We start from the raw sequence: 21,102 nt of genomic DNA, 5'->3' as shown, positions 1-21,102 counted from the left end.
GCAAGCTTAATGGCGTGCTTAACAGCAGGTTGGCATTGAGAACAAATTTGTGTCTACATATAGAGGTGAACTTGATGATCCTGTTGAGCTATTGGCAAGCATATATATATATATTTATCTAACTTATCAACCTTTCAATATCCTGGTAACATCTGCAGGCTGGCCATGCAGGGACAATTCAGTTGGCTAGCTGGTGAAGAATACATTGATACTCTTAGGGCAATTTAAAAGCTCATTACTTCTGGGATATCAATCAATTAAATCACTAATATATCAAAGAACAGAAAGAAAAGATATAACATAAAATGTAACTTAAAACAAGTAGCTCTTTATTAAAGGCAATACATACCCTGTATAAAGCGTGTTACCTGTATGCAGGGTTAACAACTTCACACAACAATATGAATGAATAAATGATTTCCAAATTATATAATTACACTGAAATTAAATATGTGAGTAATTACATTGTAGAATGCTCTGCCTTTGAAGAAATATTATTATCCCTTTTGGTAATTATCCATCATTCTAATCACTCATAATATTACAAAGATCCAAACTAATAAAGCGGTATTCATACAATAACTATATAGCATATCCCCCCTTCTTGTCAGTGTATTCACCAACCCAGGGTACTAAGTATAAGTAATGATACATGTACATATACTATAGGATCTCTAGAACAATCCATTCTTTATATCCGCTAGCAAACTAGTTTTCAGTATTCAGACCAAATGCATTCTTGTGCTCTCATGTTGCCTAAAAGATAGGGTTTGTCATTCAAGATACAGAAATATTTACATGAATATAACCTTATCACATAGATTATATCTAATGTTACTTTAATGAAGTGAATATACTATGTAGATAGATAAACAAACTTCCCAATATATGAAAAGGATATCTCACTAGATTTAGAAAGAGAATAAATACTTTATCTCATTAATCATTACTCTACACTTCTCTTTCATAAATGTATAAGAGAGGTAGGCCTAACTGTTGGCCTAGTCTTATTATAAATACACAAGTAGAACATTTAGTTATAAGGTGTGAGAAATAAGTTTTTCTCTTACCTAAAACAAAGGAGCTTCAGCATGCAGTACCATTCAAAACCCATGTCTGCTCTCCACAACAACAAGATAGAAAATGGCTGACCAAATCAATTCATTCTTATCAGGAATGCTACCAGTGGTAATTCCACAAGAGAGAGTAGATAAGAAAGTGAGAGAGGGGAGAAGAGAGGAATAGGGATTTGTGTGTAAGCAGGGGGAATCCTATGTACATAAGGAGAGAGCAAGATAAAAACAGGGAGTTGACCTCGAATCAAGCACTGGGGTTGTGCTCTTATGTAATACCTGATAGTGACATTTCAAGGTGTTAAATATATGATACAGTCAGAATAAATGGCAACCCCCCCCCCCCCCCCCCCCTTCCCAATCTGGTATGCTGCAAATAAATGTTTCAAAGTTTCAAAAGAATTTAATTACATTTACAAGTAATTTGACAGGTTACTTCAGGATGAAAAAGCTATTGTTTAAATTTCAACACAAATTTTCTGAACTTTCAATGTAATTGCATATGTGTATTTTTATGATACTGGAGAGATTTCACCATGGATATTTCAGATCCAAGTATAAAAATAAAAGAGTATTCTATGGTGATAATTTTGTCCATGTCTTAATGCAGATATGTAGAGGAGATAACTTAAATAACATTGTGTTTGAAAACCCCAGGTTTAAATTTTTATGTAACGTGAAACCCATTTTTTTTTGCCCTATTTAGGACACCAAAACGTGACATGAAAAAACCTAGTTCCTGGTAATGAGTATTCTCTAAATTTGTATGACTATCTGATGTTCAATTATTGTCTGGTAGTAAGTGCTGAATCTATTTATGCTCATGTCATTAATAATCTTAGGTTGCTTGGCAAAGTTTTTTCATAATCACCATATTTCACATCTTGTACAGTTGTTATGCATGGTGTCCACCATGCAACATACGTTCCATTTGGTGCTTCTGCAAGATGAATGCACATTATATGAACAACTTTGACAATTCCCAGTTTATTTCTTGGAAGAACTCCATGGATCAAATCAATAAAAAAAAGATGAAGCTTGAAATGTAATAGTTAAAAAAACAGCACATGTTTGAAATTCTAAAAATTCTTTGGTGTCCACCCATAACACGCGTTATATGAAAAATACAAAATACAATTTTGTTAAGAAAACTTAATTTATAATCTTTCTAATCTTTCACAAGAAAGGCTTTCTACATTGTGTATATAAAATTCATTGAATTGTTCAATTTTGATTCAAATAGATATTTAAAAGAAAATTATGAACCTTTGGTGTCTCGGACTGGGTTTACCAGTTTACCCCAGAGTTCGCCACAAGCTCCCGAGTTTACCCCCGAGCTCGCCACGAGCTCCCCAGTTTAACCCGAGCTCGCCATGAACTCCCCCTTTTACCCACGAGCTCGTCACAAGCTCCCCAGTTTATACCCGAGCTCACCACGAGCTCCACCTTTTACCCACGAGCTCGCCACGAGTTCCCCCTTTTACCAAAGAGCTCGTCACGAGCTCCCCCTTTTACCCACGAGCTCGTCACAAGCTCCCCCTTTTACCCACGAGCTCGCCACTTGCTCCCCAGTTTACCCCCGAGCTCGCACACGAGCTCCCCAGTTGAGGCCCGAGCTCGCCACGAGCTCCCCCTTTTACCAACGAGCTCGTCACGAGCTCCCCCTTTTACCCCTGAGCTCGCCCACGAGCTCCCCAGTTTACCTGCGAGTTCGCCACGAGCTCGTGACGAACTCGCGCACAAGCTCGCCAACATTTTGTAAGACCGTTACTAGCGTCCTGGAAGCGTGTTACGAGCTTAAAGCCTAAAAAACGATCTTATTAAGCTTACCACGAGCATAATACGAGTTCGCGCCGAACTTAAATTTGTATAGGGGTAGTCTGAACTAGACTGTTTTCTTTATACAAGATTATTATCTCATCTGTCCGCCCCTTTCCTCACGAGACGATTCTTTATACGTTTCATACAAGAAATAATAATGATAATATTTCAGCTTATATAGCGCTTAATACATTGGCAATGTCCGAGTTTCTAAGTGCTTTACAGTTATTACCCAGGCCATCGTACAAATTTCCTACAGTCTGAACTAGACTGTTTCTTTATATAACGTCCCTTTTTATACAAGGTTATCATCTAGTTTCATTTAAAAAAAACGTTGTGTGAACAGGCTATAAGACAATTGAAACTTGGCTCATCACAGTGACAATGTCAAAGTTTCTCAGATGTTCGGAGATGACAAACTTCCAGCTATTCTCCGTAATATGTCTTTTTTCTAATGACTCACTGTCCTGCTAATCGTGACTTGAATCGGCTACTCCTAAATTCTACCCCAGACATTGTCTAAATTTATCACAGCAGGCAACCACAATATACAAGGATGAACACTTGGAATGAAAAAAAAAAATAGATAGCTCGCTATGTTCGCACAGCACCCTTGCAAGTTTAAAGTTGCTCATGCGTGGGTATATGGAGGGCAGAACACGACCGTACGCACGGGAGCGTAATACCCGTTGGCTCAGTGTTATGTATTGATCGCCAAGTTGCCTACTTCATGCGTGACTATATACCCATGCATGAAAATCTTTAAACTGTAAGTTTCCAAAACCCACTAAGAGGCAACAACTATGCAAGTTCACATGGGTCAGAAACAATGAGTGTTGTTTTGAAGTTTTAAAAGTTTAAAGGTTAAAACTCTGAGCTGAGCAAGCAATCCTCGTAGCAACTAACTGGAGAAAAATCTCTAAGTTAATTGCATTCATACGGCATATATCTTTAATTGAAGACTCCTAGTTGCTTGTAGTTTTCTCTTTAACTATACGATTGCTCACGGTTTAAAACTTTGAGTAAATTTAAAATTTCTGAATGAGTGCATCTGTCGCATTGTCCTTATAACCTTGAAGATTAAAACCGTAAAATTAAAGTTTGCAGGCTTTCATATAAACATACCTATTGTGACGAAGCAACCGCACTTAATTTTGCATTCAAGCAGCTCTATAATTAGGCGGAGGACAATCAAGGAAGTATCCGAAGGTAAGGGAACAAAACAATAATTACATGCCGTGATTCAAGTGAAAGTCTGAGCATGCAATACCACTACACGTATGTTCTTTATGTACATTGGAAGGTTAAGTATGATGCTTAGAATGTTTATTAACATAGCAGTTTAGCAGCCCTGAAAAAAATGAGGAATTAATGATAGTAAAATATGTATATATATTAACATTAAGCAAATATGCGATGACATAAATAATTCATAGAAATTGACGCCAAATGTTTTGTATGATTTCAATAATCCTTTGGCTTCATTTGCTTAAATTGTATTGCATTCCCTGCAAAGTATTTACTAATTAAATTTCAAATACATTGATGTTTCCATGCTTTCTAGTGTCTATATGCAAAAGATTATCAGCATAACATAGTATATTGCACTCTGTGTATCGTCGTGCATGTCTGTGATCAGTAGAACTATTTGCACAAGCACAAATTCATAAGATGCACCTAAAAAAAATCCACATGGCCAATAAAGGTAAAAGTATACATGAACTACTTTAAAAAGTGAATTTTTGTTTGTTTGTTTGTTACTCTTGCCTTTATGGACAAAGATTTGTTTTAAAGACAGAAAAAGAGGAGGAAATATCCAAAGGGGTTGGCAAAGGAAGAGGTGTAATGCCAAATTATTAAATATAGCACATACGCAGACAAGATGAATGTTCCAAATAAAATGTACTATCTCTCTTCTCCCTAATCTCTCTCTCTCCCTCTCTGTCTCTATCACTATTTAGGTATTTGCCTCTCTCTGCCTATATACATGTACATTACATTTCACTGTACTCCCAACTCTCTATATATGCCCCCTTTTATTCATCTAACGTATAAACCTTTTCCCTTTTTTCTGTCTTATTTCGCCTTTGTTTCTCCACTTTCCGTACATATGTCTTTTTTATTATCTCTCTCTCTCTCTCACAAAATACCACAAGGCCAGCTCATGTCTGTCATTTTCCTCCAGATATTTTGGGACTATTTCAGGGCTACATACTTCTTGGCTCTAGATCTTATTCCTTCACATACAACAGCTGTGAAAAAACAAGACTTTTGTTTTAATTTTTTTTAGAATTTAGGGGGTACAAATGGCTTATGCCCCCCTGCTCTCTAAGATACATACAAACATGTTAGTGTCGAATATAAGTACAAATGTATAAGTTAGTTTTATTTTCTTGCGTGCCCCAAAAATCCAAGACTAAAAAGGCACTATAAAAATCTGAACAACTGTTTTTGAGGGGCAGCAAATTTAGTCTTTTTTTTGCCCCCACTTTTACAAAATCCTGGATCCGCCACTGTATTTATGGTAGGTGTGTGTCTATCTATCAATCTCATAAAAACAATGCATATTATACTCAAAACAATGGCATTTAACTTTGGATTTTGCTCGAGCCCCTTTATAAAATGAGGCTCGCATGGGGGAAGAATTACGGTGAAAAAACCCAAAACAATGTTGACAGAAATCTCAATACTGTAGGCACAATACATGTCCTCTGTTGTCATACGATACATGTAGCATAATTTAGCTGGGGGAAATGAGGGTAAAAAAAACATATTTAATTTTTGACCTTCACTATAGAAACAGAGGCTGATGACCTTAAAAGGATTAAAACTCATCAAGTTGTTTGTATTCATTTTTATCTTGTCCATGAAATATCCATATAAATAGAGATGTGCATAATGAAAAATTAAATTGTATTCTATCAACAAATAAAGTTAAGCATTTAAAATATAAATATATATACAAAACAAGGATATCTTGACTGATACATTTCAACACATTCAATGGATATTCCCAATAACTATTTGTTGTAAATTTTGTTAAAAACAAGGCCTCACTTGTTTGGCAAATAAAGTAAAGAAATCTATTTTGCGGTAATTTGAGACCAAAAAAAAAGTGCAGGGGACATGCTCCGTAGATAATTCAATTACCCGAATTAAAAATAGGACTAATTGCTTGTTGTTTATTACACTTCGGTGAACCAAGGAGCTATTCAATATTTAGTTAAGTATCAGCGCCAATTTTTATGAGGTTTGTTAAAATCCTTTGGAAACGTTCCAGACTTGGAAGTAGAAAAGGGGGGTATATGATTGATTAAAACCTTGTTGTGTATCATGGAGGCGAGTTGGCTCAGTCGGTAAAGCATGTGCCTGTAGAACCGAAGATCATGGGTTCAAATCCAGCCCAGGCAGATGACTGAAGCCTGTGTTGGGTGTTAACGTGCCCCTCAATAGTTTCATAGACGCAGGTTGTGCTACAGTGAAAAAAAACACTCCGTCCCTCGGATAGGATGGAAATGGAGGCCCCGCGCAGAAAGGAGAGTTACCACCTTTGCACGTTCAGAACCCTCTGCACTATTCGTATAAGCGTAGGGTTAAACCCCTGGTGTAGTGGTCCACCTGCACACTCCTAATCAGTTATACAGGGAGGAGAGACCCAAGGGTTACAGTGATTCAGTTCACTACACAAATCCTGATTATTACACGAATCATTATTATTATTAATTTAAACATTATTTCTATTGGCAATAAAAAGGGATATTGAGATTGCCCTCGAGTTTAATCTTGAAAGTCTTTACAATTGTGCTACGAATAGTTTCGCTGGGTATCAGTCCTTGGGAGTGTTTCACAAAAATCCCAAGCCAAACTTAACTCTAAGTTGGACTTAAATGTTATGGAGAGCCATTTGTAGCCTTAAAATATAACATATTTAAAAGCAAAAATTCAAGTATTTTAGATTTTTCATAAATTCCATGACAAGAACATGAAATCTCCTTGATAATAGAAAATATGAATGGTTTGAATCAACATTTTATGCCTTTTAAAATGACTTTTACAAAATATTTTCAAAGATGCTAATGGCTTTCCATCATTCTTAAGTCCAACTTAGAGATAAGTTCAACTTAGGATTTTTGTGAAACACCCCCCTTGTCTTTTTTGGCAGACACAGAAGTGGGAGTCGACTCTAGCGGGCATTCCGGATATTATATGTGAAGATCATATTTCTGAAGTCACGATCGATGTTGCCAACTTTGAAAATGATACATGTATCTACAATAAGAAAGCACATTCAGGGAGTCTCGGAAACTTCACGGTGAAACAGGGAGATAAGGCCTTGCCTGTCCAGGCAACGATTCCCTTAGATTCTGTCTCGTCTTAAGAATCAGGTGACCTTTCAAAAGATGATACATAAATTGTACAACACAGGTACACTATGAGGAAGCTGGACAAATAATACTTGTTTGATTCAATGCAACCAACTCCTTAATATTTATTTCATATGGTGTCTTTTCTTTGCATTTACTTCACATATAAACTGTAGAGTACCATAAAACAGGAACAATCTTGTATGCTGTAGTTAGGCAGACAATGGACTTATGGTTTAAACTCCTATCCAGGGTACTTGATAATTAAGGATGAATACCAGCCCTAAACATTCAAAATGCCTTTCCCCAACAAGAGTTCCTAACAATAATCTAACTTGATTCCAAGTGTTTGCACTCCTATTATAAGCAACACATTCATTCATAATTACTTTTGTACATTTCTAAACTTGATAAACGTAAAATTATCATTATCGTGAATAAACATCAAAAATTATAGTGTAATCTCTTATCATTTTTATAGAATTCATTAAAAAAACCTCAATTTTATGCTGATGCTGGGGTTCTGTTTTGTGTAATCACGATGGCTCATCGAAAGGGGGGGGGGGGGGGGGGGCGGCTAATACAAATATATTGGGGCCACCGATTTATAAAACAGCTGAAGGGCTTTTAGGATTCCAGCGGGAGCCTGGACTGTCTCGATTCACTACATATGTATGGGGAACTCGGGGGCAAGAAAGAAAGAAACAAAACTAGCTATTCAAAATGAATTTATAGGTTAAAAATCAGATGTTTTTGTTTTGTTTAGACAGAATACAGAAGATATGACAATATACATCGATGTATAATGAGAAGGAAACAATAATATTAATAAGAATAACAATCACAACAACAATGAAAATAAAATAATAATAATATCCTGGCTTTATATATATGTCAAAAGCTTTAAAAAAAAGAGCGTATGTGTGAGTGTGTGTGTGTGTGAGAGAGATAGAGAGAGAGAAGAAAAGAGAGAGAGAGAAAAAGAGAGAGAGAGAGAGAGAGAGAGAGAAAAAGAGAAAGAGAGAGAGAGAGAGAGAGAGAGATCTGAAAAACTATAAGATGGGTATTCAATTAACATGCAAAAAGATGTGAAGCATGAACATGCTGATTGTCTACAAATGGAAACCATTCCATGACCTCAAAATGAATTTTGAACCCGAGAGCTTGCTAATTATTGGTTTTCAATATGGAAATTACTAGGGGCAGGAAGAAACACATCTAGCAAACAAGTCCCTGGGGAAATTGAGCTGAACAAGAAAAAAAATGACAGACAAAATTAAGAAAGATTTTTTGAACAAGGATAACCCTGCAGGGTAGCAAGAACAGAAAGTTGAATGTAAAAGGGGAATAGCAGTTGCCTCCGAGTCGATCGGAAGCTTTGTATTAATCACATCTATCTTCATGGATTATGATGAGTTCATAATGACAGGGTTTATTAGGCATGGGACTGCATCAAATACCTGATCGCTATCTAGCTGTTTGAGTGTATGAGCAAACTCATGTGAACTCATTTTGTAAATCTTGAGCAAGTTATTAAAAGTGTGGCATTGTGTATGATAGTAAATATAGAATAGAGAAATGGGAAATTTGTTTAAAACATTAAAAATAATAATAAGCATTTCTATTGCGCCGTCTATCTAGAAATTCTATTCCGAGGCGCATTTATTAGCTTCAGCCTAGCTGCCATTACAGCACTCCAGCATTTCAAGCCATTGCCTGTGAAACGCTGTAAACTCGTGGATTCATTATAAAAAAAAACCAAGGCAAAATCATGATGAGAGTATATACCTTATGAATTTGTGCATGAGGGTGAGACAAAGAGAGGAAGAGAGAGAGAAAAAGAAGAGAGAGAGAGAAAAAAAAGAGCGAGAGAAAAAAAGAGAGAGAGAAAAAAAAAGAGAGAGAAAAAAAAAAAGAGAGAGAAAAGAGAAAGAAGAGAAAGAGAGAAGAGAGAGAAGAGAGAAAGAGAGAGAGAAAGAGAGAAAGAGAGAGAAAGAGAGAAAAATACATTAAGAGAGTCAGAGGATGAGAGAGAAAGAGATAGTGTGTACCGGTAAGTAAGAAACAGCAAAAATAGAAGAATACAGAAGAAATTCTGGAACTGTAAATGATATTGGTATTAATGCCAAATTATAATCTAGATAAGTCCACTAAATCAAAGAGATGACTTGTGGTCAACATCAGTCATAAATGGTCCAACTTGAAAATGACAGCTGTAACAAACTGATTCGGTTTAACCCTATCATTACCAAATTCTCTCCTTCTCATAAACTTAATGCAGGAACAACTCGGTTCCAATACGCAAGGGGTTAAAGGAATCTCCGCAAACATTCAAGTGGACTCAACAGGCTATACATCTCATGATCTATCTGGGACTGACGATTACGTTGCAATACCAGTGCTTAACGTAAGGCCAGCCAATATACTGCTGGACTTGAACGGTTCTGGACTCTTGGTATGTTTAACGGTAGTCTAATTAAAACACAGAAGGATACTAATTGACCTAATTTTCCGCTAATCCTTTCTATGACACACAGCCCTACGCTATACATTCATGGAAACATGCGATGCTACTATAGGTTGTACAACACTTGTTTCTGGGACAATTTTTCCGCATCAATTTCCTACACTAACCATATTCTTCACTTCAACATACCTAACACTAACCTCAAGCACCTAACATAAAACCTAATTGTAACCCTAACCCTTACATGATGAAATAAATGAAGCCTTGAGTAATTGATCAAATAAGTAGGGTCAGCACCGCAATTGAGGTGCTATCTCTTGAAATGCGGTGCTACGACCTCAAGTGAGAACAGGAAAAGAGTTGCTAATCCTTGAAGGCGAAAACGATGTATTCAACCAGAGATAGTCCGGGAGTAACGATGTCGAGTGAGAACAGCGTGGATTTTAGTACAGGGCTAAGGTCAGTACTAGGCTAAGGAAAATATGGGGCTAAGAAAACTGAGTGTGAAAAGCATATTTGAGCAATTAAGAGAGAAAATCGCCATATTAAAGTCCTACTAGCGTTTGAGTTTGTATGTATGATGAGTAAGTATGTACTATTGGCCTGTGTATGAAACAATGTGGCAAATGCAACTACAATATAAATGATCTAAATTCCAAAGCAAGCCCACCACTCGATATACTAGATGTACATAGGGGAATTTTTCTTTTTCTTTTTCAGACCACGGTTGTGTATCGCCATCTATTTTGCCTAAAGCTTGAAACATAGGTAGGCCTATACACTACAGGTGTTGTACTTTAGAGGCTTGTCGGAGCATATCCCATAATCCTCGGGACAGGATGTGAGGGTGTGGAGCACCGTTACAAATTTAAATTGATCCCTCTGATCCATTGTCATGCGACAGCCAGATCAGACACTAAATAGCAGCTCTCTATAGGCCTGCCTTCATCAGCTCGAGTTTGCCAATTCCCGCTATTTTCAGACTCGGGATATTGATCGATTGATTGATTTTATTCATTTCATACAACAATTGTTTGCAGAATAAAGAACAACGTTTACAAAGTAAGTTCAAAATTATGAAATGAAACAGGAACCTACTGGAAATCATAGCTTGTTTTTGTAGGTTCCCAATAATAAATATAATATTCCGAAGCTCGAAATTGCCGCTTCACCAGACCGATAGGCTCATCACAAACTAGCTCGGACGCGTGCAGCAAATTAGCCTGCTATTTCCTAAATAGCGGGATCTTTTGGAAACAATACTACCTAATATCCCGCTAATTGCAACTGCGGCCTGATGAAGACGCAAATTAACATGCAGTTAAAAAAAGCTGGTTATTTGGCAAACTCAAGCTGATGAAGACAGGCCTTATAATGATCTAAAAACTATATATATGTATTGTAGTAAATGGATTGTGCCTAAATGTTGATGGTATACTAGCTATTTCAGCACACATCAACAAGTATGACACATCAGTGTAATTGGATATTTAAATCCTGTTCTCCATAAACTGGTAATGCAAAGAAAAAGTTATGTATACTGTAGTTTTATCCAATGCTCTTAAGAGACTAGCCTGATAACCTAAATCGTCATCTCTTTCGACGATTCAAAATGGTTTCCAAGCTCAGCACTAATGTCCTTTGGCAAGATATTAATCCAAATTTGCCCATGTAAAAATACTTTTCTGTTTGCAGGAGCTATTCATGCTGAAAAACCCTTTCAGATACATCCTTTATTTCCACAAGTAGAGGTTATAAATATATTAATAGAAGACAGCACTTGAACTAGGGCATATACTCTTAGAAAAATAACCTATCACGGTTAAACTGCTCAGATGACTGTACAACCAATCAAGCTGGATCTAAATTCAGTTAACCAAAACAAAGTAGGGCCTAAACGTATACCTCAGAAAATAACCTTTCACATCAAAGTTTTGCAAGTGATTGTACAACAACTATTCAAGATGAATCTAAATACAGTTTAGCATAAGCCCTTCAAAGTATATCCTTCATTTCCACAAATAGAGATCATGAATATATTAATAGAAGATAGCTGTTGAACAAGGGCATATATGTACACTAGAAAAAAACTTTTCACAATTTTATATAGAGGGGCCTGGACTACCAAGGTCAAATTGTGTCAATGCTAGTTTTACTTTCTTTTTGATGACATAACAAATTAGAGGCACCAAAAGTAAGGGGCCTACCAAATTAAAACTCTATACTGTTTTTAACACAGATTTTCCAATCATGAATTTGATGACATTGCTATTTTCAAAGTTTTTTCTCCAATTGAACACAGAATTAAACTGAGATAAAGAATCTTTAAAATCTTTAACATTCTGCAAAAAATATTTCTTTCACGTTGAGGGGCCTCGGATATATTCCACTGTTTCCTGTCTGAAAAAAGATACATTGAAAACAACAACAAAAAATCCTCAAGGCATCAACATTTTCTTCATGTACGGTCTTATGCCCAAGCCACACTGATGACACCAACATCAGACCTAAATGACAGTTGACCTGACCCGAGGTGACCCGAGGTGACCCGATCTGACCTGAACTGACCTCAATGGCCAAATAGTCTGTTAGGAGCAAGAAGGGCATTCAACTCATACCATATTACATGATTTGGCGGTGTGACTGAATTATTATTTTTTCTTGTGAAAACGTTTTTACTTACCATCCTGTCTTCTATCCACCCTTTGAGGTCAAAGTTCAAAGTACCACCGAATTCGTTGGTAAGCTGCGTGGGGTCTATCCGAGCATGGAGTTCGGTGGTGCTGTCCACAAGGTCAATCTGAACGAGAAAGAGTTACAAAAACAAAACGAAATGAAGTTCATTGGTGACTTTTAATTAAGATCCCGAGATGAGCGAATACAACGTTGACGATAGTTCCTTGAGAATAATCCAAGCGGGGCAGAAGATGCGTTGGTGTCTGTGATCGGTCACCAGTGGGTCATCAAAGGCAACCACATATATATTCCAAGAATGTGTCTTGAGGTGGGGGAAGGATTCCCGACTGCCTTGTAAGTTGGCAAAGAACAGTCCCCAGAGTGTTGATAGGTCCAATTGGTGCGGTGAAGGGACGTCGACACTCCTAAGGGGCAGTTACGAACAATAATAGAGATTTCCTGTGGGGAAGCGCGGCAATTCCTTCCTTCCTTTCGTTAACCGTTTACTGCTACCCGTGTTTGTTCTCCAAACCTGGGTTTTGAATACCACAGGTGCGAGCACAAGGGAACAGTCGTAGAACAAGAAGGAGATAGAGAGAGGAAGAGAGAGAGGGGGAGAGAGTGGGCGTCCACTGCGATCTCCAAACAACTTATCTGTCTGTTGCTTTGGTCTCTGACTCACGTCCACACAGTGCTCTATTAAAACATTGTTCAGTAGACGCTGGCTCGGTAGCGCACACTGCTGAACATGACTACACCTACCTACACGGTAGCGGCAAGCGCTCGCACAAAGGGGGCACGTGACGTCACGCATGTGCCTCATATCCCTTTTGGGATCAAGGGGAGGGGGGCAGCGTCCAACTCTTGGGTCTGTCAGGACGGGCAAGGGGAAACCCAGTGCACGGAACACCGAGCAGGAGTTCCTATCTCCTACTCTAGGATTACAAACCTTTATTTTGAGCAAAAATTTAGATTAATCCAAAACAAAATCATTTTCCGAGGAGATTTTTCCATCTATGCAGATTTATTTCCCCAAATATACAGGTATGCATTTACATGTATGACTACACGTTTATGAAATTCAGTTTTATATACATTTATGTACATTTGCCAATCTTATTGAATTGATGAAAGGAGCGAAGGTGGGAAAGGGCTTGGGTCTTGTGCAATTCTCAAATAGTTATTTAACTTTGCCAGATATTTTTTCATAATAACTCCCAATGGGCTAATAAAATCAACCAGATTCTGAAAAGAAAAATAATTGTACAGTGTGTACTAATGTTTTATAGCCCATTCGTAATGTATTCATCAGAATGTCCCTTGCTTTACAAAACACCACCAACACCAACAGTTTAAATTTAAAACCTTTCCTCTAATCATGAAAAAGTTTTGTAATAAGTGAACAAGAAACTTAAACTTTCATTACTTTTTGCATAGAAATTCCATGACATATATATTTCCACCTTATTTGGCTACTGTAAACCCAGAAAACTTTGCGTGCATGAAATGTTTTGCAAATTTTGTGAGTCTACGTTTAGATTCGTCAAAGTATCATGCTGCAAAAAAGGGCTGCCCTTAATACATTGCAACAGTTTCATGTCATAATAGGTTCTGTTTTACAGTTTGCTGATCATTACCCACATACTCCACGGTCGGGTCTGCAAGCACGAAGACTAATCTCTGGCAGGATACTGGGGGCATTGGAAGGGGGAAATCAATGATTCGTCGGGTCACGTCACTCAGAAAAAAAAAAAACCCTCTCAAAAAGCTTGCCGGATCCAAGAACTTCTGGTCCCCCTACACCGCAGTCCCGATAATTCTAGCTGTGCTAATGCTATATAAGATCGAGATGTAGGTCTTTTTTTTCTTCTTCAAGGAATGAATATTGGCAGATCTTGATAGCCTCTCGAGAACTTGCACTAGATACTTGGAATAATCTGCCCCTTTCCAAATTGCTCTCTCTCTCTCCTTCTCTTTGATTCTCCCTTTAGCTCTCATTCGCTATGTCTCTCTCTCTCCTCTTATCCCCCAGACTTTCCTTTTCTGTCTCCCCCCACTCTCTTTCTCTCTCCCCCTCTCCCTCCCCCCCCCCCCTCTCTCTCTCTCTCTCTCTCTCTCTCTCTCTCCCCCCTCTCCCTCCCCCCCTCTCTCTCTCTCTCTCTCTCTCTCAACAGTGGATGGGACTTGTGACTTCTAGCAAGACTGTGTGGTTTACTTATCATTTCCATGATGCCAAAACCTCAGACAACTGAACAATTTTTTCCCCTCAATAAACCAGTTTACTAACATTTTCCAGTTTTGTGCATACCAGTACTTTTTAAACACTTGTCTGGATTCAAAGTATTGAAGTTCATTCAATAATCATTAATAAAAGGTTAATGCAATAACCTGTCAACTAGGTTCCTAGGAAAGAAACATCCATAGATTTGAATATGTTAGTAAACCGGTCTCCTTCTTCCAGGTTTCTTTCATAATTTATTCACTTGACCTCTGTACTCAGAAAAATATTATTCAAAGCTCGTCTGCATGACTTTGGCCAGGAGGGATTAGACCTCCCTGCATGGTCACTGACAGGTGGTTATCTCATTAAATCAGCTCTCATAAGAAAAAAGGGGATCATGGGGGACCAACAGGCACCAATTTGGCATAGTTTGCTATATTGAGGGTGCAAGTAGCAACAAGTAGAGCAGTCCTGCTTTAAGGTTGATAAAGGGAATACTAAGCTTGAATTTAAATTCATCCTCGAGTCCTTTGAAGCGCATCTCTGAGAAGGTCTTCTGGAGAAACCCTCTGGGTTTGATGACGTACACACCTTGGATGATACTGGGGAAGTAGCCGTGCTGTAACTAGTACGGACAGGCTTTGAGGTTGATATAAGGGAGTACTAACCTTGAATTTGAATTCATCCTTGAGTCCTTTGAAGTGCATCTCTGAGAAGGTTTTCTGGAGGAAGCCTCTGGGTTTGATGACGTACACACCTTGGATGATACCAGGGAAGTAGCCCTGCTGTCACTAGTACGGACAGGCTTTAAAATTGATATAAGGGAGAACTAACCTTGAATTTGAATTCATCCTTGAGTCCTTTGAAGCGCATCTCTGAGAAGGTCTTCTGGAGGAAGCCTCTGGGTTTGATGACGTACACACCTTGGATGATACCGGGGAAGTAACCCTGCTGTAACTAGTACAGACAGGCTTTAAGGTTGATAAAGGAATACTAACCTTGAATTTGGATTCATCCTTGAGTCCTTTGAAGCGCATCTCTGAGAAGGTCTTCTGGAGGAAGCCTCTGGGTTTGATGACGTACACACCTTGGATGATACCGGGGAAGAAGCCCTGCTGTAACTAGTACAGACAGGCTTTAAGGTTGATAAAGGGAAAACTAACCTTGAATTTGATCATCCTTGAGTCCTTTGAAGCGCATCTCTGAGAAGGTCTTCTGGAGGAAGCCTCTGGGTTTGATGGCGTACACACCTTGGATGATACCGGGGAAGTAGCCCTGCTGTAACTAGTACAGACAGGCTTTAAAGTTGATAAAGGAATACTAACCTTGAATTTGAATTCATCCTTGAGTCCTTTGAAGCGCATCTCTGAGAAGGTCTTCTGGAGGAAGCCTCTGGGTTTGATGACGTACACGCCTTGGATGATACCGGGGAAGTAGCCCTGCTGTAAGAAGCATAAGGAAATGGGTGGTCCAAGCTCATCAGAGAGTGTTTAGTGGTTAGTATGGCCGGCAGATAGCATGAATGAGGCAGATAGCATGAATGAGGCAGTTAGTAATTAGTAATTTCTATACTGTATATTGTTTAATTGATGATAATCATGATTAATGAAAAAGTTATCAATATGAGGCAGTCAGTATTTTCTAAACTGTCTACTATTCAGTGATACTACTAATTACAGTAAATCTGAGAGCGCAGTTAGTAATTTCTATACCAAAGTTTAGAATATTTATAAAGAATGCTCAAGATGGTCCGAGCTCATAAGAGACTGTTAATTAGTGGTTAGTATGGCACTGCAGATAGAATGAATGAGGCAGTTAGAAATTAGTAATTTCTATACTGTATATTATTTCATTTCAAGACATATTTCATTTCTTAGTATGTATGTTTGTTGTCTTGATTTGTGTACATTGTATAATATTTAGTAATGAATATATTTCATATTTTTTATTATAAAAAAGGGTCAACCTTTATATAAGGATTATGTTTCCTTTCAGGTTGAAACCATTTAGTTTATTTTACATCCTTGTCAAATAAGTTAATTTTATGTTGACTTTTTAACTGAATGAAATAAAATTGAATTGAATTGAATTGAATTGATAGTACTAATTACAGTAAATCATCATGATAAATGAAGCATTGAGTAATTTTTACAATGCGCACTTATTGGATTTGTGCTAGTTATGATTAATGAAGCAGTTAGTAATTTCTTTACTATTTTGTTGGTGCTAAAATCATAATTAAATCATGTTTAAGGGGGAAGTTTGTAATTTCTAAATGTACATTTCAAAATATTCATAAAGAAAGATCAATGTATTTTAAGCTCATTAGGAAGGGTTTAGTGGTCAAATAGTATGGCACTACAGATCCACTATCTGCCACTCTCTACTCAGGAGTAGAATGCATAGAATAAAGATTCAATTACTTGACAAACACTGTGTACTGGTACATGCTGTTACCGCCAAAGAACATTAGAAGTGCAACTATAGAGATGCAAGTGCTATACTAAAATGCCATATTCATCTACATGTACATTCAGAATCCAATTTCATAATACTCTATCAGTCATATGACATCAAAAACAAATTTTAAAAAAAAGTGTGATTATTTTCTCTAAATTACAATAGTATGTTAATATCTATGGAAGATAAAAATGAGTGTGAAATTATAAAAGTCGCAGAAATGCAGAGATATTTTTGAAAGAAAGAACTGCCAATGTTTATCGCATCACAAATGAATAAGCTTTAAGAGGGGTTTAAGTGATGACATTTGACAATGATACCACAGAGGTGTCTTGGTATAGTGGTTCATTCACTAGATTCTCAATTTAAGGGATGAGGGCTCAAATGCCAGCCTGGCACTAACATCCTTTGCCAATACATGAATCCATATTTGCCACTCTCCACCAAAGTGTAAATGGGTATCTAACAATTGCTGAGGGTAATTATAATTGTAGGGCCCACAGGGAGAGCAGTATTAATCATGATGTGGCTACCATTTGTAAATAATTAAGCCCCAATTGTTATCATCATTTGTTGATAATAATAATATTCTGCATTTGCATAGCACTTAATACATGGACGATGTCTCTACATGCTTTGCAGATAAATCATAAGATTATTATGTAGTTTAACCATGCAGGAGCGAAGAACAAATAAACCCAATCTTTATGTGCTTTAACAATAGGAAAGAGATTTATTTTAAGGTTATGGACAAAAGCCAAACATTTAAAGCAATTCCCTATAGCAGGCCCTTCGCATTCTGTAATTTGACCTTTACATACAATGGGAACAACATAAACGTGAACGTCATGGATTTCACCTTCAATTAATCAAGGAGAGAAAATCATTGCCAATGGGAGCTACTATACAACCGCAAATTCAAAGACGCATGAAACTTCACAAATTCTGTGTGTGTGGTGCAGGTTGGTGAAAGGTTCATGCTGCAAAACGATTGAATTACCCCCGTATGACGATGAAAATGTAGCATATGAATTGTGAAAGTTGCTAGCCATGAAAGTGGCCATTGTTATTAAGTTCCACTTTTTTTTACAGTATTTGGTTGGCGTAAGTTGCGGTGCTTTCTGTAATATGAAGACAGTGAAATGAATATCTCGTCATCATAACAGGACTACTAATACCAAGGTGTATTCGAAGGGTGATTTATGGCCAAGTGTGACTTTATTTTGAAGACTCTTTGAAAGAAGAATCTTCTCCCCTAAATCAATATTTCTAAAACCACACAAAGGTGGGTAAAATTTTTCTATTTTTTTTTTCCTGCTAGATATCAAATTCATGAGGAGGGGGAGGGGGGATTCCGGTCCATGCCCCCTTTTAAACCATATCTCAAGTATAGCAGAGACATCATCCCTGAGAACACATATCCAAGATGTGCCCCCCCCCACTCCCCTCCTCTTTAAATGATACTATTTTTGTCCCTTTGTGTTTTGCTTGTCAGAGAATTTTCAAATACAAAGGCATCACAGAATCATGATTTGGTTCTTCCTTTTGGGTTTTCGCATGCCATCAAATTTTCATGAATATTGAACCCCCTCTTTTACAAGTCCTTCATTCACCCCAAGTATACCTTTAACACAGTTTTGATAATATTACATGTACAATGTATTTGCAGTTATTTATTTATCATAATTTGCTAATTGATTTTCCTATGATCCCCCCTCTCTGGGCCATTAATTGCCGCACACAGGCAATTAACACTGATCCAACAATGACTAATTTTTATGTGCTACATATTATTTTTAACACAGAGTTAATCCATACACCTGTTTGTATGTATGTTGTAATTTTGTCTGTATGTTTCTCTGTTGTTTGGTGCCTTTTGCTTTGTTTTTATGACGTGCTTTTGTTTTTCGAAGAATTATATGAATTATGCCCCCTTGAAATGTGGTAACTTTTGTGTGTATGCTTGGCGGCACTTTTTGAAACATGTGACGTCTCCCCTTCTGTAAATCGAGTCACATAATTCTGGATCCGTCACTGACTGTGACTTGAGAGTTACAAATGATGTGGATAAAAGTTAGGTTCATACGACACTCCACTAACTTAAAGTTTAGGTCATGGTTTTAAACTTCAAAGTTATTTAGTAGTTGGGGACCGTGCAGACCCACTTGTGGTACAAAACTTTTAATTAGGTAACTCAATGTTAAAAAACCACAAACAAGCTGAAGGTTAGCGTGATAACTACAAGCAGCATAGGGGGGGGGGGGTATGGGGTAGGTCCTCGCTGTTACTCACTCGAACTTCAACGCCAGGCTGGTGCGCTTGATTTCATGGTGACACCAGTTTGTAGTTAAAATGAATTTTTTCCTGGTTTGTAGTTTAAAACTTTGAATACTCATCGTTTCCATTTTGTGTGAACACTTGTCGTTGTTAATTAATAGTGGATGATAATGTTTATAACTTTGAAGCTTCCCAAACTTGATAGTTGAAACAACAACGTACCATGTGAATATATTTATGTCGCCAATCCATACACCTGTTTGGTCTGACTTTGGCCTGGCTTTGTCATGGTGTGGTCACTATTTCAGAAGCTCTAATAAGGGGCAGCTCCAGTATTTGTAAAATGGAGGGTTTAAAAGAATTTGCTGATATGGGAAACAAATATAAAAAATAAGAATTCTAAAAATCTTCATTAGGATTTTTCAGGGGATTTTAATAGAAAAATCTATGACAAGCAAAGAAAAAAAAAATAGGTCATCATCTCAAATGGGTCGAAGCCACAATTTCAGACTTGTGTACTAAAGCTAAAGGCAAAGTCACTTCATAGGTCTCAAAAGGGGGGGGGGGGGGGGTGCCAGTTGTCCCTCCCTAAATTTACCATTGCTTTAAAAGTAACTATTACAGCACATCAAATCCCACCCCCCCCCCCCCCATTACGCCAAGCTATACTTCTTTACATGAATACCGTAGTATTTACCTGTACATCAAGTTTTTAAATACTTGTCATCCACAGTTTACATAATGATGTGTGAAATGGTGGAAAAGATATTTCAGCATTGTTTCAAATGAAAACTTTATAATGAATTGGGGTCATTGTCCTTGAAAACATTGAAAACTACTCCACTAGACAGGTCTTATCCTCATATGACCTGGCAATATCTCTTAATAATTTCTTTTGTGGAGGAGGGGGGGGGGGGGGAATACCATAACTTTACTTTGGCTTTCAACAATTCAAGAGAAATATAGAGCTGGACATATTGCCTTGTTTGCCTTGCTAACTCTCAATATCCGCTCCTTAACTGTGATCTGATTGGGACCCGCTTGCACCCCTCCAAGAGCTAGTAGAGGCACAGGATGCGTCCCTATGTCGTCATGAGACTCGGTGAGTCAGCCAGGCAGACGGTTTATTATTAGGCACACTTGTGGTTTTACTTAGGAAGATGACTCCCACCAGAGAGGGCGCCAAACAATTAACATCACAGCATATCAAGTGAGATGGCTGTGACACACATATTATGCCAGTGTTGTCATATGTTCAAATCATGAATCGTTCTCTTCCACATGATATTTCTATGGGAGAAACTATTTGGAGCTCCATGAACTGGCCAATCAGGAATAACTTCCAGTGTTATAACTATCTCTCTCAGCTAGCTGTGATGCACTTGCGCTCTGATGATGTCTATATTTGTGTGATTTCTGTTAAACAAAACAAGCACTTTGTACAATTCTGAATAAGCAATAAGGGAAAACTTTAGAGCCACCTGTATCTGAGGGAGTTGGCTAAAAGAACAAGTTAGGTTTGTCGTTGGCATGTTTTGTCTTTTTTTTTTGGGGGGGGGGGGGTGGTGGGGCTTGTATAACTTTGGTGAGGGGGAGGGGGTTTGAGACTCCCAAGCCTAGCTTCCTCTAGATCTGCTACTGGGTATGTTGCTTGATAAAAGTGAAGTCCACTCTCCTAAGCAGCCGAATGGGGTCAAAATCCCTACAAGTACCTATGATTATGTGTTTTTCATGCAATACCAA

The 21,102-nt window shown here is 37.7% G+C and overlaps 1 protein-coding gene across 1 annotated transcript in view; it reads right to left on the bottom strand.

Moving 5' to 3' along the window:
* Window positions 1–21,102, bottom strand: part of LOC581982 (guanine nucleotide exchange factor DBS) — a 128,614-nt gene that overhangs the window by 60,218 nt on the left and 47,294 nt on the right. Inside the window, exons 6-7 of the mRNA XM_030981845.1 lie at window positions 15,948–16,064; window positions 12,409–12,525 (exon numbers count right to left, since the gene is read on the bottom strand). Coding sequence (XP_030837705.1) covers window positions 12,409–12,525; window positions 15,948–16,064 — 234 coding nt within the window. The remainder of the gene's footprint in view (window positions 1–12,408; window positions 12,526–15,947; window positions 16,065–21,102) is intronic.

The sequence above is a fragment of the Strongylocentrotus purpuratus genome, unplaced genomic scaffold, assembly GCF_000002235.5.
Source record: "Strongylocentrotus purpuratus isolate Spur 01 unplaced genomic scaffold, Spur_5.0 spur5_scaffold_12, whole genome shotgun sequence".
Taxonomy (NCBI): domain Eukaryota; kingdom Metazoa; phylum Echinodermata; class Echinoidea; order Camarodonta; family Strongylocentrotidae; genus Strongylocentrotus; species Strongylocentrotus purpuratus.
This window is presented reverse-complemented; position numbering and strand designations above follow the sequence as displayed.